Source organism: Phalaenopsis equestris, unplaced genomic scaffold (genome assembly GCF_001263595.1).
Source record: "Phalaenopsis equestris unplaced genomic scaffold, ASM126359v1 Scaffold000261, whole genome shotgun sequence".
NCBI lineage: Eukaryota > Viridiplantae > Streptophyta > Magnoliopsida > Asparagales > Orchidaceae > Phalaenopsis > Phalaenopsis equestris.
Window position 1 is genome coordinate 119,765 of NW_018164703.1, and position 17,630 is coordinate 137,394.

Here is a 17,630-nt window from a genome sequence, read left to right on the forward strand (position 1 = left end):
CACACTTCTCCTGAATTAGAGAATATTAAATTACAATGCTTATAATTATAGGTGTACAACAATCATCCAGTTATAATAGTTGTAATTGGGCTAAAACAAATGTATTTCTTAGTGAAAATAGCAATTGTGGGTTGCAAAGGCTGTAGTTGGTTGTTACAAAGCTAGTAATTAGTCATAAAGGTTGTTCGGTGGCTACAATAGCCTTAGTTGGTCACTAAGGTCCTACATGGAGACTGCAGTGAGGTTAGTTGGCGAAGGATGCCATTATTAGAAGTTGTAGCAACAATTGATTATATAGCCATAGTTGGTCACATATGATATGTTTGGTAGTTGCAATAACATTAGTTGGTCACATAAGCTGTATTTAGAAGCTGCAATAGTTATTTACCATATATGTTGTAGTTAGTAGTTGCAAGAGCATCGGTTGACCACAAAAGTCATAGTGAGAAATTACATAAGTAATTGGTCACATGGGTCGTAGTTGGCAGTTAAGAGCGTCAATTCGTCATAGAGGCTGTAATGGAAGGTTGTAATAACAACAGTTAACCATGTAGACTGCAGTGGATAGCTACAATGGTAACTGACCATATAAGCCATAGTCGCTGCAAGAGCATTAGTTAGCCATATAATTATAGTGGCAAGTTGCAGAAGAAATTGGTCGCATGAGTCGTAATTGGTAGTTACAATAACATCAGTTGGCCACATAAACTATTGTGAAGGGATGTAATGACAACAATTATATAATTGATACTGTAGCCACATACTACAGGCTGAATTGAAGAACCCTCTACTTCATAGATTTTAAGCTTCTTGTGACGTGAGCATAGGCATAAGGAGTACTATATCTCCGGTTGACAACAATCATGTAGAACATTTTAGAAAATCACAATCACCACTATCCTCAAATTACAAGGATCTCACAAAATCTTTCTATTGCATGTCGTTTACTCTGTTTTTGCTAGAATTTTAGGACTTAAACCATCTTTGCAATCACACCAAGTTAGGTTCACTAAATTAAGTTGGCCATAGCTACATTAGTAACTGGCCACATTGGTAGAAGTGGGTCGCTGCAACAACTTCAGTTGGCCACAGAGGCTTTAATGGAAGGTTGTAATGATAACATTTACCCACATAGGCTGTAGTATGTGGCTACAGTATCAATTAGACACATAGGTCGTAATGGGTCACTAGAAGAATGTAAATTAGTTACATAGACTCCAGTCAGTCTGTAATGATACCAATTAGCCATGTTGACCATAGTGATTAACTACAGTAGCGTCACTTGGTCACCAAACCCATAGATAGTGTTATGCCAGTTTGTGGTTGCATTCCTTCTCTTGGGTTTACTATTTTAAACTAGAGGAATCACTTGTCGATATACAACGTAAGAAGAAAATTTAAGAGTCTGGAAAAAACCATCGTATTCTGAATTCTACAATTGTAAGCAATTGTCATTAGGAGTTGTCGTTGTATCTTCAATAGGACGTGTTCAAGATACATCGATACACAGTACTCAGAGTATTTTTTTTCAACGTAATTGGGGTACTTCGTTGCACAGTGTTTAGAATATGGCATTACTCTATATGTTGGAGATTTCTTCACTTGATAGAGTATTTTTCATTACTCTACAATGTGTGTCGCTACTTTGCATGGTACTTTGTTACTATATAATGTGTGTTGTTACTCTACAGAATGATTCATTACTCTGTAATGTTCGTCGTTACTCTGCATTCAGGGTGTGTTGTTGCAATGTTACATAATATTCATGGCATATTATTATAATATATTCAGGGTGCGTTGTTGCATCATATTCAGGGTGTGTCATTACACTGTATATGGGGTTCTTTGCTACACCATATTCAGGATGCATCACTACAATGTATATAAGGTGCAACGTTGTGCAACTTTGCACTATATTCATGGTGCACCATTATATCATATTAGGATGTGTCGTTACGTAATATTTATGGTGCGTCGTTACACCGTATTAAAGGTGCATTGTTACACTATATTCAAAGTTTGTTGTTATATCAAAATATGCATAGTTATTCTACAATGTGTATTCTTACTCTGCAGGGTACTTCTATATCTGCAAAGTCCACCAACGATGGGTAGCAGGGGGTGGTCTGCGGTCGGCGTGGGGCGATCATTGGCTATGGTTGTTTGAAGATTTTGCTAAGTCATCAGTTCAAAACGACTCTAAGATTCAATTCTTTCTCCTCCTTCCTCCCTTCTCCTCCAAGTAAAGATAGAATGTCTATTTATAGGGCCTAATGGAGTAACATTTTCGTCGTTTAGTGACTAACCACCATAATCGAACGACCCATGTTGATTCCTCTTGATCATAGGAGATTTTTTATGATCTGATGACATTAATGAATTTGAAATTAGGAGTTCTAGGACCTGTTGGATTCCTCCAGTCAAGACACTCGATTTGAATACAGACGCGTCAAACATGAAGTTCATTTGACTCTCTAAATAACAAACCAAAACCTCCAAATATTGTTTTAACAGCTTGATTCACACAAGATTTAGTTCGAATTTGATCAATTTTTGTATATTGCAAAAATCAAAGCTATGGGGGCTCGGAATATTTTTTGCTAAATGAATATGTCAAAATTTATGTTTGACAATTTGAGATTAAAAATAAAAACTATTTTATTTGGTGTACATTGATTTATTTTTATATTTTATTTCTTTTCAAATAAGCAAATGGGTCCTAACATTATTTCTTTCTCTTAACCTTGTCAGATAAAAAAAATAAAAAATAAAATAAAACCTTAAAATTGGATTTTTCTTATTTGGGTTAAAAAGCTGAATCATTTCTTTAATAAAACAACTTTAAATAATTAAACAAAAAATTTCAGACATAATTAATGAAAAATAAGCTTTCACCCTCAATTTATGATGGATTAAAGTTATAACCAATTCCATGCTAAAGGTCAGAACTATAATAAATGATATTAATATACACATGTATGCATATCCTCCTTCAATTCCCTCACTCTTCCTCCTCACTCTAGCGGAGCCAACCCACAGACTTCCAGTTTAAATAAACACCCATTGTCCATGGAATGACTCAATGGAGAAGTAAGAAAAAAATTGAAATTTTGTTTTTCTCTCATTGGATTTTCTATAATTTTTCAATCTGCAAACGCAGCAGCTGTGGGAGTTGAGCAACTACTGGTAAGAAAAAACAAAAAAAAAAAATCAATTTTTTATTTGTTTTTAGCTTTTTAATCTCTTTTTATTTGGATAAAAATCTGTTTTTTTAGCTTGATTTTCTTACTGGTTCAGTGTGGAAGAAGATGTAGAGGTGTTTTAGAACACAAAGGCGATAACTTTGGCTTGTTTTGTATGTTTGTTAATCACTTGTTGGTTTGAATGAGGATAATAATCAGCATTTATTGAATCTGAATAGGTGAATTTTCTTAAGATTTTTATTCAATATTCTTTTATTTCTTGTTGTATCAATTTTTTTGGTCTGTTTCTTCTTTGTAGCTCAAGTGTTTGGTGATATGTCTCTAAGAGAAAAGCAGAATGGATTAGAGATTTTGTTCTGTTTACTGCAATGGATTTAAGTGAGATTCAGCTTAAGTCCTATCAGACAGAATTTTGTGAATTTTAAATACTGGATTTACTAGAATTTAGTAAATCTGGAATTACATGATTTACTAAAGTTGTTACTAGACAGACCCTAAGGATTTAAGGATTTCAAATCATGAAACAAATAGCCAATGAATTCATCATGATTTAATGATTTAATTCTCTCAAGGTTTACTAATGGTTTGCTTCTTCTTGGTTTTTCACTTCTTTGTTTTATCAACTTCCTGCTATTTACTTTGAAATTTTGTGATGAAAATAAACTTCTTACAGTCAATTCTTTGTATTTATGTATTTGCATATCTCGCCCCCAACGTTTCATATTACATACCGGTACTTAAAACCGCATGGATATTAAAGGTTTGAGTGCTATGTATCTAAATATGAAATTTTAGGTGTGAGATATAAATACTTAAGAATTATTTCTTGTGGTAGGTTGATAAAGTTGTTAGATAGTTATACGATTAGTTAACAATGAATTAGTAATATTGTATTTCTTTGCATAGCCCCTATTAGAGCACATCGAAGAATGGAAAAATGATGTAATATTTTCTCTTATTTTGTGTTTCTTCTCCTCCTCCTTGTTTCTGGAATTGACGACATCCTCAAATTGTTATTTACCATTCTCAATCCGAGTTTTCTTCTCTATTTTTCCCCGACTTAATTTATGGAGTTGTCAGCATCCTCGAATTGTTGATTATAACGAACTAAGAAGCGAGTTTGTATCAAGAACTAACATATACTGCTAATTATGAGTTCTCTTCTCTATTTTTCCCTGACTTAATTTATGGAGTTGTCAGCATCCTCAAATTGTTGATTATAACGAACTAAGAAGAGAGTTTGTATCAAGAACTAACATATACTGCTAATTAGTGTTCAATTCAAAGATTCAAGAAAATTTCATTTAAAATTCATGAGCTTTTGTTGAAACTCCGAATTTTGTTTGAAACTTTAACTGAACTCCTGAGTTCAGCCAATGAAACTGACCTTATATAACCATGGCTGATAGATCCATATCTTTCCCTGTAGTAATCTATGAGTCTAAAGGTTCCTATGATGATGAAGAGATCAACCGCTATTAACAGCAAACAAGCTCTGATGTCTGATCACAGTTCACGTTCCTCTCATTTTCCATCACCTGTGCTATTTATGAGCTTCTCTGATGCTGAAACTTCTAAAATGGAGCAAACTTCTGAAATGAGCCCAACCTCTATTTTAGAAGTAAAATCCTTCTCTGCAACTAAGCATCATTCATGGGATCTTAGCAACTCGAAAACCGTTGGCCTCAGAATTCTCGATGATCTCATTGATGATAAAATTGTTAGGAAACCTGTAATTGAGTTTGGTGTCAAGAACAGGAGTTCACAGTTAGCTATGGCGTCATTACTTTCTCCTTCAAGATCTTCGCCGGAGCCGCCGCCACCAATCTTATGTCTTTCGGCGACTGAGATGGAGAAATCTGAGGATTATACTCGTGTGATTTCTCATGGACCAAATCCGAGGACAACTCATATTTTTGATACTTGGATCATGGAGAACTGTGGGAATGGCTTCAATTCTCTGAGGAAGGAGATCAGGATCTCCATGGATGGAGCAAGTGGGGATTCTTCTAATGATTTCTTGGCTTTTTGTAATGCTTGCAAGAAGAATCTTGGGGAAGGAGATGATATTTTCATGTTCAGGTTTGCCTCCATCTTATTCATTTTCTTTTTTTAAATTTGTAAAGCGTTAAAATCATGAATATGAGTGAACATTTTAGATATCTCGGGTCTACTGTTCAAAGTGATGGTGATATAGACGGGGATGTTATTAGTAGAATTCAAGTTGGATTGTTGAAGTGGAGGAATGCATAGGGCCGATTGTGTGATAGGAAAGTACCGCTTAGAGAAAAATTTTACAAGATGGTGGTAAGACGTGCAATGTTTTATGGCGTAGAATGTTGACCTATAAAAAACAAGCATAAAACTAAGTTAAATGTTGCTGAGATGAGAATTCTTAGGTGAATGGTTGGCTTGATTATTAGAGACAAAATGTGAAACAATTATATCCATGAAAGGGTTGTTGTAGCTTCAGTGACAAACAAGATTAGAGAGAATCGTCTTAGATAGTTTCATCACATTTTGATGATCTGATTAGGATAATAGGTGCTTTAGATTCGACTTATGATAAGAAAGCTATGGGTAGACCTAAAAAGACCAGGACCTGTTGTATAGAAAATTATCTTAATTTATTAGAATTAAATGAAAATATGACACTCAATAGGACACAATGGAGAAAAAGGATTCATGTAGCTGACCCCACTTAGTGGATTAAAGGCTTGTTGTTGGTGGTGGTGTATAAAGCATTAAATTTTTAATAGATGTGACTCTTTGCTTTTGAATTCTACCTTGATATGCTTAGTTTTCCCAATCTAGTTTTGTTAATGGGCATTTGTCTCCTAGAGTTATGGAATTCAATTTCATTGTTTATTTTTCAAAAAGTGAATAAAAGTATGTTCTTTTATTTAAAATTACCTATAGTAATAATATTAATAAGGGGCATTTATATGCATACCACTCAATATCTTTATGTTAATTGCATATCATAGTTTATAAAATCAGAAACGAAACAAGAGACAAAGCATTAATGCAAATTTTTTACATGTATGTCAACAAAATTGTTTCTTTCCTCTGAAATGAATATCAAAGGCATTTAAGAAAGATGCAACAAATAAGAACCCTAAATGCGTAATTTTGAGCATCGGCATATGTTAGGTATGGCTCATATACCATATAAGGGACAGATGTTGGAGCGGAGTGGAAGCATTTGTCTAAATGGGAGAGTTTTGTTAAGTAGGTTGGGGGTAACAGCCCCGCGATACAGTACAAGGGTATTTTTGTAATTTCACTAAGGGTTGTGTGTGTGCCTGTGTGTGTGTGTGTGTGTGTGTGTAACCATATGAGAACCGATTTTTCACTTATGGAATAGAAACTGTCACTCTGCTCTTGAGGACGTAGGCACATTGCCAAACATCTTAAATCTCTTGTGTTCTTGAATCTTCTTGCGATTTTTTTTTCACTTCAACATAGATGCCACCCAATTCTTATATGTTTACATACCTAACTAACACCCAAGCTTAACTTCTTATACTTATACCACCAAAATCTTTCATACCAAAAAAATTTAAAAAAAACCACTATTTTAACTTTTAAAAAACGAAATACACATTTTCATACATAGGTAAGGCAGGCATGTAAAAAATTCAAGGTTAGCTATTAGATATGCAAATACATAGGAATTGATTGGTATGTATGTAAAACTTCCTCATTTTAAATCTTTTTGATAGAAAACAGTAATATCTCTCAATTTTAAGCATAAAAGAACAAGCATCATCATCATCTTCATCATCATAAATCCAATTTTTCAATGTCTAGTGGCATTTTGTATGTGATGTTAAAAATTTAAAAGTTATATAAATAAATATTAATGTTTGGGTATTTTATATGCAAATACATAAGAATTATGTGGTATGTATGTAAATCCAAATCCTCATTAATTATAATGTTATCATTGATTTCAGATGCTAGATAAACAACAATCACTTGTTATATAGGACCAAAATCAAGTAGCACTAAATAGTAAAATCGACAACTATTTTTTACTACCAATCATATGAAACCATTTTGTTGACAGTACTGTTAAAATTCACATTTTTGCTTCTACTTTGTTATGTTGTATTAGACATTTACAGGAGGATGTTAGGAGGATGTATCTTGGCGTATGTTTTTCGCTGATGATATCCTTCTTGTAGATAAGACTAGAGAAAGAGTACAAGAAAAACTTCAATTTTGGAGATCCACATTCGAGTCTAAAGGCCTTCATTGGAGTAGATCTAAAACTGAATACATGGAATGTAATTTTAGTAGTAACAACTGTAGTAGCAGAGTTATAACTATGGGTGATTAAATCATTAAAAGGTATGAACGTTTCATATATCTCGGGTTTATTGTTCAAAGTGATGATGATATAGATGTGGATGTACAGAATGTTGGCTTTTAAAAGACCTGCAATGCTCTATGGCACAGAATGTTGGCTTAAAATGTTGGCTTTTAAAGGACCTGCAATGCTCTATGGCACATAATGTTGGCTTTTAAAAGAGAAGCATAACATGGAATTAAGTGTTCCTGAGATGAGAATGCTTAGGCGGATTAGTGGCTTGACACTTAGAGACAAAATGTGAAAAGAATATATCCGTGATAGGGTTGCACGGTTGATGTAGCTCCAGGTGCATATAAGATTAGACAGAGCCGTCTTAGATGGTTTGGTTGCATTAAACGTCGACCCTCTGATTATTCAGTTAGGAGAGTAGATGTTTTAGATTCAACTTATGTTAAGGAAAACAGAGATAGACCTGAAAAACTTGGACATATTGTATAAAAAATGATCTTAATTTATTAATGGACCTGAAAAACTTGGACATATTGTATTAAAAAATGATCTTAATTTATTAGAATTAAATGAAAATATGTCACTCAATACGACTCAATGAAGGAAAAGGATTCATATAGCCGACCCCACTTAGTGGGATAAGGGTTTGTTATTGTTGTTATTGTTTTGTTATGCTTTAAACTTAAATAAATCGTTGTGACATTTACATACATAACCACACAATTCTTATCTATTTACATATCTAACACCAAAATTCATCTTTACATGCATAGTATTTAAATCCTTAATATCGCATCAATTATTACTTACTTTTTGAAAGGAAAATACACATTTCCCTGCGTAGGTTTATGACACTAAAGTGTCGTACATATAAATATGAAAGTTTAAGATTACTTGTTACATATGTAAATACATAAAAATCTTATGGTTTGTAATTAAATTTCCTAAATCATTTTGTTGACATGAATGTTGAAATTTTCATTCAAGCTTTTACTTGTTGCTTCTTTTTCGATGATTTAGAATGACTGATGCATCTATTTTCGATTGTAGACGAGAAACGGTGCTCTGTAGTAACGTGTGTCGAAATGAACAAATGCTTTTCGAGGATCAAATGGAGAATTCGTCGCACTGTGGATCACTGTCTCCCTAGCTTGAAGAAACCTCCCTTTATACTTTTATTAGGAGGCTTGAAGGAGAGATATTTTGCAACATGAGTTACTTTTATAGAGCACAATATGAGAGTATAGAAGAAGGCTTTTTTATGTTTTTTTTTGTTTTGCTTGTTTTGCTTACAATGAAAGGAGGCTTTAATAATTTGAACTTTCTAATTTAATGCTTGAAGAGCTTTACTTGGTAATTTTCAATAGGGAAATTTGCATGCATACCACAAATTTTTGCTTCATTTATATATCTAGCACCTAAAGTTTGATATTTACATTTATACCATTTTGGTATTAAAGATCTATGCATGACAAAGTATATTTCACTTTTAAAAAATTAGTTATAGTAGTATTTTTTTGGTGTCATATTTAAAGATTTAGGTGTTGAGTAAATATAAAAGCTTAAATGTTATATATGTAAATATATAAAAATTGTGTCGTATGTACTTAAATTCTCCTTTTAAATAATGTAATGTTTAGTTACTAATCATAATTTATCATATCTAAGCTTAACATTCAAAACATGAAATTTTATGTTTTTTTTCCCCTAAAATTCGATATAAAAGCCTCCAAAAATAAGAAAAATAAAATAATAATAATAATTCATCGTAATTTGATCCTTCTTCTCCATTAAAACAAATCACTCAGGAACTGGAAAAATTATTACGTGCGAAGTTTGTATGCATCTAAGTTTCATGTACAACAATATTGTATATTGTTGTACACATGCTCTGCAATAATATACAATAATATCGTACATGAAGTCTGGATGCGTCCTGACAACCTCAAACAAACAGATAACATGTGTACAACATTATACAATAATATTGTACATAAAATTCGAATACATCCTGACTTCATATGTAATATTCTCTCCTCAATCTCAAACAAACAAATAACAAAAAGTATTGCACAAATAAATCATTCAAATTAGAAATCTATCTCCCCTTATGAAACCATACATGACCATATCCCTCATCCCCCCCTTCATCCAACAATACTTTCTCAGCACCCCCTCCCTCTGAAACCCCACCTTCTCCAAAACCCTCTGAGAAGCCTTGTTCCCCTTCTCCACCAATCCCTCAACTCTCTCCAATCCTTCTATTTCCGACAACGCAGCCTCCGTCGCCAGCCTTGCCGCCGCCGTCGCCACCCCTTTCCCCCACCACTCCCTCGCCAACACGTACCCTATCTCGCCGCGGCACTGACCGCCACCCTCCTCAGAAAATTTTATCGACACCGCGCCGACCGGCCGGCCGCCGACGACAATCGCGCGGAACCATGGGTTAGTGAGGACGTTCTCCTCCATGAACTGCCGGAGATCGTCTTTGCTTTCGTAAGCTTCCCAAGTGCAGGTGGCGGCGACGCGCTCGTCGGAGGCCCAAACCCAAAAGTGATCGAGGTCGGAGAGTTCGAATCTCCGGAGGATCACCGGAGGTGCCATTGATGGGGTTGTTGTTGCTCTGGTTTGTTTTGAGTCTTTGATCTGTTTTATAGAAGGGGAGAGGGAGAGATGACTTGGTGACTTAGAACGGCCGGCTTTTTTGACTGGAAACCAACGGTCAAAAAAATATATTGAATGGAAAATTTACATTCATACCCCTCAATTCCCATGTTTTTATATATTTGCATCTAAACTTCCATTTTTAGCACACGCGACTTTTCTTTAAAAAGAAATGGAGAATTCGTCGCACTGTGGATCACTGTCTGCTAGCTTGAAGAAACCTCCCTTTATACTCTCATTAGGAGGCTTGAAGGAGAGATATTTTGCAACATGAGTTACTTTTATAGAGCACAATATGAGAGTATATTTAACTCTTAAATTTTAATTTAGGGTCCGTTTGATCAGCTTATAAGTGCTGCAGTTTTTTTGAAAACACCGCTTAACCGTTTAGTTTGCGTGTTTTTGAAAATATTGTCTGTCGCGTTTGAGTTTTTTACACTAAACGCTGGTTTGTGTGTTTTTGAAAATGTTGTTTGTCGCGTTTGAGTTTTTTACACTAAACGCAGGCCGCGGATCGATCTACGGGCTGCATTTCATGACAAGCTGCTCCAAACAGATCGTGACATATCATTCAATTTTTATGTATTTGCATGTCTTACATTTAAAGTTGATATTTACAATTTCATATACAAATTGGTATTTATGTGATTTAAAAATTTTGAATATTATAAACTTAAATATGAAATTTTGAGTAGATATGTAAATAAAGAAAAACGTCGGGTCACGAAAATGATTTCACATCATAATAACGTGGCCACTTGGCCGGCAGCTGCAACTTGCGTGGGAAGTTACAACAATTGAAAAAATGTATTTTGTTGTCATAAATGTGGCATAAATAGTTAATTTATTAAAATATAAGATTGTAAATTAGAAAGTGTTTGTATCTTAATATAAAATTAATATTTTTAATGTTATATGAAAATTTTGGATAATATAAATATAAATAATAAGTTTAAAATGTTGTTGTTGAATTTGAGAGCTACACATAGTGAGGGAAGAGAGAGAGAGAGAGAGAGTAATACAATAATGAATACTAACTTTGCATAACACTTATTTATGAGGACCATTTATTTATAGGAATCGGTCATCGTACAATTACACAATATACTCCTAAAGTATGTAGGTATGGTGGGGGTATTTTAGTTCGTACATAGATATGGCTTGTGAGGCCCATGGATGTGGAAGGGTAGTTGTTAGGTCGGGCAACCCTCAATCTAGGCAACTGTGAGGAGGGACGGCCCTTAAGTCTGGCGGTTCTCAGACAGGGTGGTTGTTGGGCCTGACAGCCCTCAGACTAAGCGACTGTGAGGCCGAGTGGCTGTTAGTCCTGACGGCCATCAACTTGGTCGGTTGTGCGGCCAGGCGGGCATTAGACCGGACGACTACTTACTGAGGATCCACATCAACCATTATAGAACTGGAATATCTATTTTATTTTCTTGAACTATCAGGGTGGGACATGTTTTTTCGAGTGGATCTGGTTCGATATATTTTTAAGGGTGATCTACTATTTATCCATTTGAAGCGCAACGTCCTCCTGGTACATGTGGGCCGGCCAGTTGAGCATGTGGTCCTTAGTCGTCCTTAGTAGGCCACGCTTAAAAAATAAATAAATAAATAATTATTATCAAATATTCTCTCTTTGTTAAATTGAAAAAATCAAAATTTGGGAAACGCAGGCTCAAAGTATTTTAAAAAGTAAATAAGTCTCTAGAATTTAAATATATTAAACCAAATTTTCAAATAATTTAATAATTAATCAATACCATGAATTAATCAAGAATAATCAAATGACGTAAATTTTTTTTTTTATAAAAAAGTAGTATCTTAATCATATATTTCACTTTAAAAAATAATCCTCTAATACATGTAAAAATCATGCATTAATTCAAGTTTAATAAATCATATATTTAAACTATTTCAATTGAAATATCATAGTTTTACCATAAATCAAACCAAATACCATTATAGCATTTACATAAATACCATCCAACGCTTTAAAATTTCATATTTACATACATACCACTCAAATAATTAAAATCACATAAAAAATACATCTATCGTTAAATTTTTAAAAATGATATAAACCGTTTTATGCATGGGGGTTTAATAACAAAATATTATAAATGTGCAGTGTTAGATTTGTAAATACATATGAATTGAGGGGTATGTATGTAATTCTCCCTTCAACAAAATAGTTTCCATCAGCAGAAACAAAGCCATTCTGATTCACACACAAAGCCAATGCCTCAAGTTTTAATTTCTGCTCCACATTGATAAATTCACACTGAATAAAACAGCAACAACAACAATCATCATCATTTTCAGAATCAAACTTCCCCTGAACAACATAAAAATCACTTTTTTAAAAGTATGAAAAATGATAAAATGCCTACTTCTCTGTAATTCCCCATAGAAATACAATGTCACTCTACATAGAGATATGAATCAAATTTTGAGCACAGCACAGCCCAGAATGCTCCCGCTGCATCGAGTCATCGGCGACGCCTGCCGCCAAATCGGCCATTTGGTGTTCACCGATAGAACATCGACGTCTCGAAGCTGCTTGATCAACTGATTCGTCGGCCCCGGTCCGATCACCCCGCCGATGACGTACAGGTCGTCGCCGAGACCAATCATTCCGAATCCAATTCGGCTTCTGAATTCCGGCGAGGAAGACACCAACTTATCAACCAAGGTATTATCATCCTTCTCCTTCTGACTGCTCCCCTTTCTCTGCTTCAGAATGAAGCCTCCGTTGAGGACATAGAGCTCGTCCCGAACGACGGCCATCGGACCTTGGAGCCACCCGAAATCCACGACGCGCCATTGCTGGCCGTCATCTAGAATCTGCACTGCAGATAATCCTTTGTGAAGAACATGGATCTTGCCATCTATGACGACGCCGAAGCTGGCGGAGGTATGGGTGTGACGAAGATCGGGGAGAGACCGCCATGAATCGGTGTCGGGGTCATAGATCTCGGCCTTCGAAATTGATTTGCGGAAGCTGGTGAAACCTCCGGCGACGACGATTTTTCCATCCAGCGAGCAGCAAGCAAACATTGCACGAGGAACGAGCATGTTGGCTCTTCGAGACCATTCGTGGTAGAAGGGATCGTAGGACCAGACTTCGCTGGTGGCAAAGATGCCGTCATGATCGCCGGTGAGCGGGTCGACTCGGTCGCTGCCTCCGCCGAGCACGAATAGCTTGCCGTCGACGGAGGTCACGCCGAAGCGGGCGAGGTGTCGGATCTGGGATGGCATGACGGGGAGGGTTAGCCAATGGTCCCTGCATGGGTCATAAAGTTGCCAGATGTTTTCGGGGTGGAAGGCAAGAACACAGAGAAGCTCCTCTGAGGTGCCGGCTTCGCGACGAGCCTTGAAGACCTCGGGGCTGCAGAGAGCAGCCCTCCATGATCTGCAAACAAGCCGGAGGTTTTGATGGTAGTAGAAGGGCACTCGCGCGAGGCAATGAAGGGCGACGGCATCAGGAAGACCTTCGATAAGGCCGGACATAATATCGCCGGTCATTCGGATTAACACTCATAAGATATGGAGGGAAGAATCTGAAATAAGAGTTGAGGAATTAGGAAAGCTGACAAAATGAAGATCAGAAGCAGCAAATGATGGTACTGAATTTTACTAAGATCTGAATTAATGTATACTTAATTGCATAAAAGATATAAGTTGGGCAGAGTTGAGGAAACTAACAATGAAGATATATAAATGCCACTCAATCGCTATGTATTTACATATCTAACACCTAAACTTCAATTTTTACATACATAACAACTTAGCTATGAATGAAAAAGGTACATTTTTACTTGTTAAAAGTTAAAATGGTGATATTTTTTATGTGAAATAAGATATTTTAAGTGATATAAATGTAAAAAAGTAAACTTTAGGGTTATAAATGTAAATACATAGGAATTGGCTCGTATTTCTGCAAATGCCCAAAATAGTAAATACCTATACCTATACAAGCTCATTTAAATATGGAAAAAATGCGGTATGATAGCATAGGGAATAATTGTAACTCAGTTGTAAGCCTTGTTAAAAAAAGGGAGGCTTTACATTCCCTAGACATGTAGATAGTCCTCAGTTTGGTAAAACAATAAGAAGGAAAATTTGAAAGCTTCCTTTGTGGATGACATCACTAATATATCATTAGATGGGGGGCATTTACATGCATACCAACCAATTCCTACGTATGTAGGTATCCAAAACCTAAAAGTTTTGCTTTTTTACATTTATACCGCCCAAATCTTTCATCTTTCACATCACAAAAAGTACCATCATTTTAAACTCTAAAGTGAAATACACTTTTTTCTGCATGGGTAAGATAGTTCGCGTGTAAAAATTGAAGTTTGGATGTTAAATATGTAAATACATGAGAATTAAATGGTGTGTATGTAAATCTTCCTAATTAGAAATCAGGCCAAAGAAGGATGAAAGTTCATTGAGGGAAATTCCTGAATCGCTTCGAAGAGGCACCATCAGCATTAAGCTCTCTAATACTTTTATAGACTTTGGGACTAAAATGATCCCATAAAAAATATAAGGGAACTACTTTGACACTTCTTGCATTTCTAATATGTGGTTATGCATGGTGTGTTCAACAAATAATAATCATCATTGCCAAAAAAGGAGATGCATCATAGTGTGGGTGCGAGCGCACGTGCATGTGTGTCTAAATTGATTAAATTTCAAGTGACTATAGTGTGCTCTATGAACTTCAAGTATTATTAGCAAGTAGCATCCTTAGATGAACTTGTAGAAAAAACTGGCAAGGATAAATTTCAATCTCCACCTCGTTTTACACATTTGAAAAAGGAATCTCATATAAAATTATCCTCAAAAAGTTAAAAAACTAATACAAATGGTGCATGCACTATGATGTGTAAACCAAAACATATCAAGAACTATAAAAAGAATATAGGGATAATTACATACATAGCATCCAATTATTATGGATTTACAGATCTCATGTCTAAACTTTCATTTTTACACACAACACTGTACCTATGGATGAAAACATGGATTTGACTATTAAAAAGTGATAATGAGTGCTACGTTTCATATGATGTTTGTAATTGTGAAAGTTTAGGTGTGAGATAAGTAAATATGAAATTTTTGGGAGCCATGTATGTAAAAGCCAGAGATAGACCTAGGAAGGCTTGGGCTTATTGTATAAAAATGATCTTAATTTACTAGAACGATCTTAATTTAATTTACTAGAACTAAATGAAAATATGACACTAAATAGGACGCAATGGAGAAAAAGGATTCATGTAGCCGACCCCACGTAGTAGAATTAAGGCTTTATTGTTGTTGTTGTTGTTGTTGTATGTATTTAAAAGCCCCAAGAATATAAAAAACATGAAAGTATTTCATCCTTTATCTACTCTACATATATCCAATTTTACATCATGAAAGTATTTCATCCTCCAACAAAATGATACAAATGAATCAAATCATATAGAAGATAAACGAGTAAAATGTCAATATAGTCCCCTCGTAATTTAGTCCTAAAGTCTAAAAAATTGTCAAATTAATCTCTACACTCTTGCAATATGGGTTGAAATAATCGTCAGAGAGGACTATTTTATCCCCCATTATAATGTTTGGGACTAAATCAGCACTTTTATAGACTCTAGGATTAAAATGACCCCCTAAAAGAGTCAAGGGACCATTTTTGACACTTTCTAAAGATCTAACTGTGCAAAATTAGTAAACTTAGCCAATCATTGTATAAAAAAGTAACTAGATAAAATCATATGATCGGAAAATGAATATCATGTAAATTAAGCAAGTCTGCACTACTGAAAAGCCAACACAACAGTACAATAAGCAATTAAAGTCATAATAATGTCTATCAAGAGACACTTTAGTGTCTAGTATATTCTCATTTACTTTTCCTAAATGCAATCATTGGCATCATTATTAACCCTACAATTTGGTGTTCGCATTATGATCAGTTCTTTCTCATTCCTTCATGTTAATTTCATGCAAATTCTAGTCAATGTAAACCATCTTGCACAACATATGTGCATGTGAACACTAGTTTCAAGTTTATTTTTTCATATTTTATAGCTATTTAATAACTTGTGTTTGGTCTATTCATATCCACCGCTCATTCCATTCACCCTTTTAATTCTATTTATCATTTTTTATTGGCACTTCACTCTGCAATTCTATTTATCATTTTATTGGCACTTCACTCTGCCTTTTCTAATTTTATCACACATCCATCACTCTGCCTTCTCTAATTTTATCACACATTCATCTAAACTTAACATTTTTAACACATGGTTCTTACTGAGCCCCCCTACATTATGATACATAAGAAGATATAATTGAAAACTGGCTGACCGAATGCGAGGAATTATCATCGAGGGGGGCAACTACAACATTATTGACTATTTTAGGCAAACCATGGATAAAGTTGATAAATATCCTTTTAGGCCTCCATGATATTCTTTTACCACATAATACAGTTAAATAGCTGTTTTTTTTTAGTTTATTCATTATATCAATATAAATATCTTTATTATTTCAAGCAGTTGATCAAGATATTTATACATATAGTCGATTTCAAAAATTGCCTAATCAGTTATTAAAGTATTTTCTTTTTGTCAGGCAGGACGCAAGCCTCAGGGTATTTTGAGGTGTAAATCTGAAAAATTAAACTACTAAATTAATGAAAAATAATATGCAACCTTGAAAATAAGATCTCAAGGTAAGATCATAAAAGTCATACAAAACTAAAAGCACTAAATAATAAGCTCTGAATTGTCCTGAAATCTTTATTCAATATTTTAGGTTTATTTCTTGATGAAATAGGTCTAGGTTTAAATTATAAAAGTCATTGGCCTTTAGGGTTATAAATTAAAAAAAACCTAAGTCCATCAAACTGAGGTTTAGGCCTCACCAACAAAGCTTTAAGGTGTGCCTCACACAACTGAGGAACCTTAAGTTTTCCATGTGAAGCGTAAGCCTCAAACCCTTTTTTTGTGCCTCGGAATGAGGCATGCTCTGAATTGCACAATTTTAAAACATTCATTTTTTTTTTGGGCATCATGTGATTTGCAATCATTATTGAATAATTCACTCCTACTTGTGGATCTTCTAGAATTTTAGTCTGGAAGCATTTACATGCATAACACCCAATTCCCATTAGCCTATTTCAAACCATTTATAAAATTGTTGCTAAATTTCGGTTATCAGGTTCAAAGGCATTATGTCGTCCATCATTTGTGAAGAGCAAGGAATTTTTGTGCCTAGCCGGTCCATATCTAGCCATGGTCTTCTTGCGAAGTTTGAACAAATTGAAACATGCTACCACCCTTGTGGCACTTAAAATTGACATGGAGCAAGCTTACTATTGCATGAGTTGAGCTTCCCTCCAGGAGGTTATGAATAGAATGGGGATTACA

General features: G+C 34.8%; 3 protein-coding genes across 3 annotated transcripts; 1 reads left to right on the top strand and 2 right to left on the bottom strand.

Annotated features, from left to right (window-relative positions):
• The first annotated feature begins 3,005 nt into the window (after nt 1-3,005).
• LOC110024595 (protein MARD1-like) lies at nt 3,006-10,485 on the top strand. Its single transcript, XM_020724655.1, has 4 exons — nt 3,006-3,186; nt 4,633-5,285; nt 8,581-8,641; nt 10,367-10,485. Exons 2-4 carry the CDS (start codon nt 4,639-4,641, stop codon nt 10,466-10,468), a joined length of 810 nt encoding a protein of 269 aa, XP_020580314.1. The 5' UTR covers nt 3,006-3,186; nt 4,633-4,638; the 3' UTR covers nt 10,469-10,485.
• LOC110024596 (uncharacterized N-acetyltransferase p20-like) lies at nt 9,367-10,224 on the bottom strand. Its single transcript, XM_020724656.1, has one exon. The coding sequence runs from the start codon at nt 10,132-10,134 to the stop codon at nt 9,616-9,618; it is 519 nt and encodes a 172-aa protein (XP_020580315.1). The 5' UTR covers nt 10,135-10,224; the 3' UTR covers nt 9,367-9,615.
• A 1,939-nt stretch (nt 10,486-12,424) lies between the features above and the next one.
• Nucleotides 12,425-13,867, bottom strand: LOC110024599 (F-box/kelch-repeat protein SKIP30). The gene has a single exon (XM_020724659.1). It carries the CDS (start codon nt 13,723-13,725, stop codon nt 12,643-12,645), a length of 1,083 nt encoding a protein of 360 aa, XP_020580318.1. The 5' UTR covers nt 13,726-13,867; the 3' UTR covers nt 12,425-12,642.
• Between the last annotated feature and the right edge of the window lie 3,763 nt (nt 13,868-17,630).

Coding starts and splice junctions, on each gene's coding strand:
- LOC110024595 (XM_020724655.1), top strand. CDS start 4,639: ATGAGTCTAAAGGTTCCTATGATGATGAAGAGATCAACCGCTATTAAC. Junction 5,286..8,580: donor GATGATATTTTCATGTTCAG/GTTTGCCTCCAT, acceptor TTTCGATTGTAG/ACGAGAAACGGTGCTCTGTA. Junction 8,642..10,366: donor AAATGCTTTTCGAGGATCAA/ATGGAGAATTCG, acceptor CTTTAAAAAGAA/ATGGAGAATTCGTCGCACTG.
- LOC110024596 (XM_020724656.1), bottom strand. CDS start 10,134: ATGGCACCTCCGGTGATCCTCCGGAGATTCGAACTCTCCGACCTCGAT.
- LOC110024599 (XM_020724659.1), bottom strand. CDS start 13,725: ATGACCGGCGATATTATGTCCGGCCTTATCGAAGGTCTTCCTGATGCC.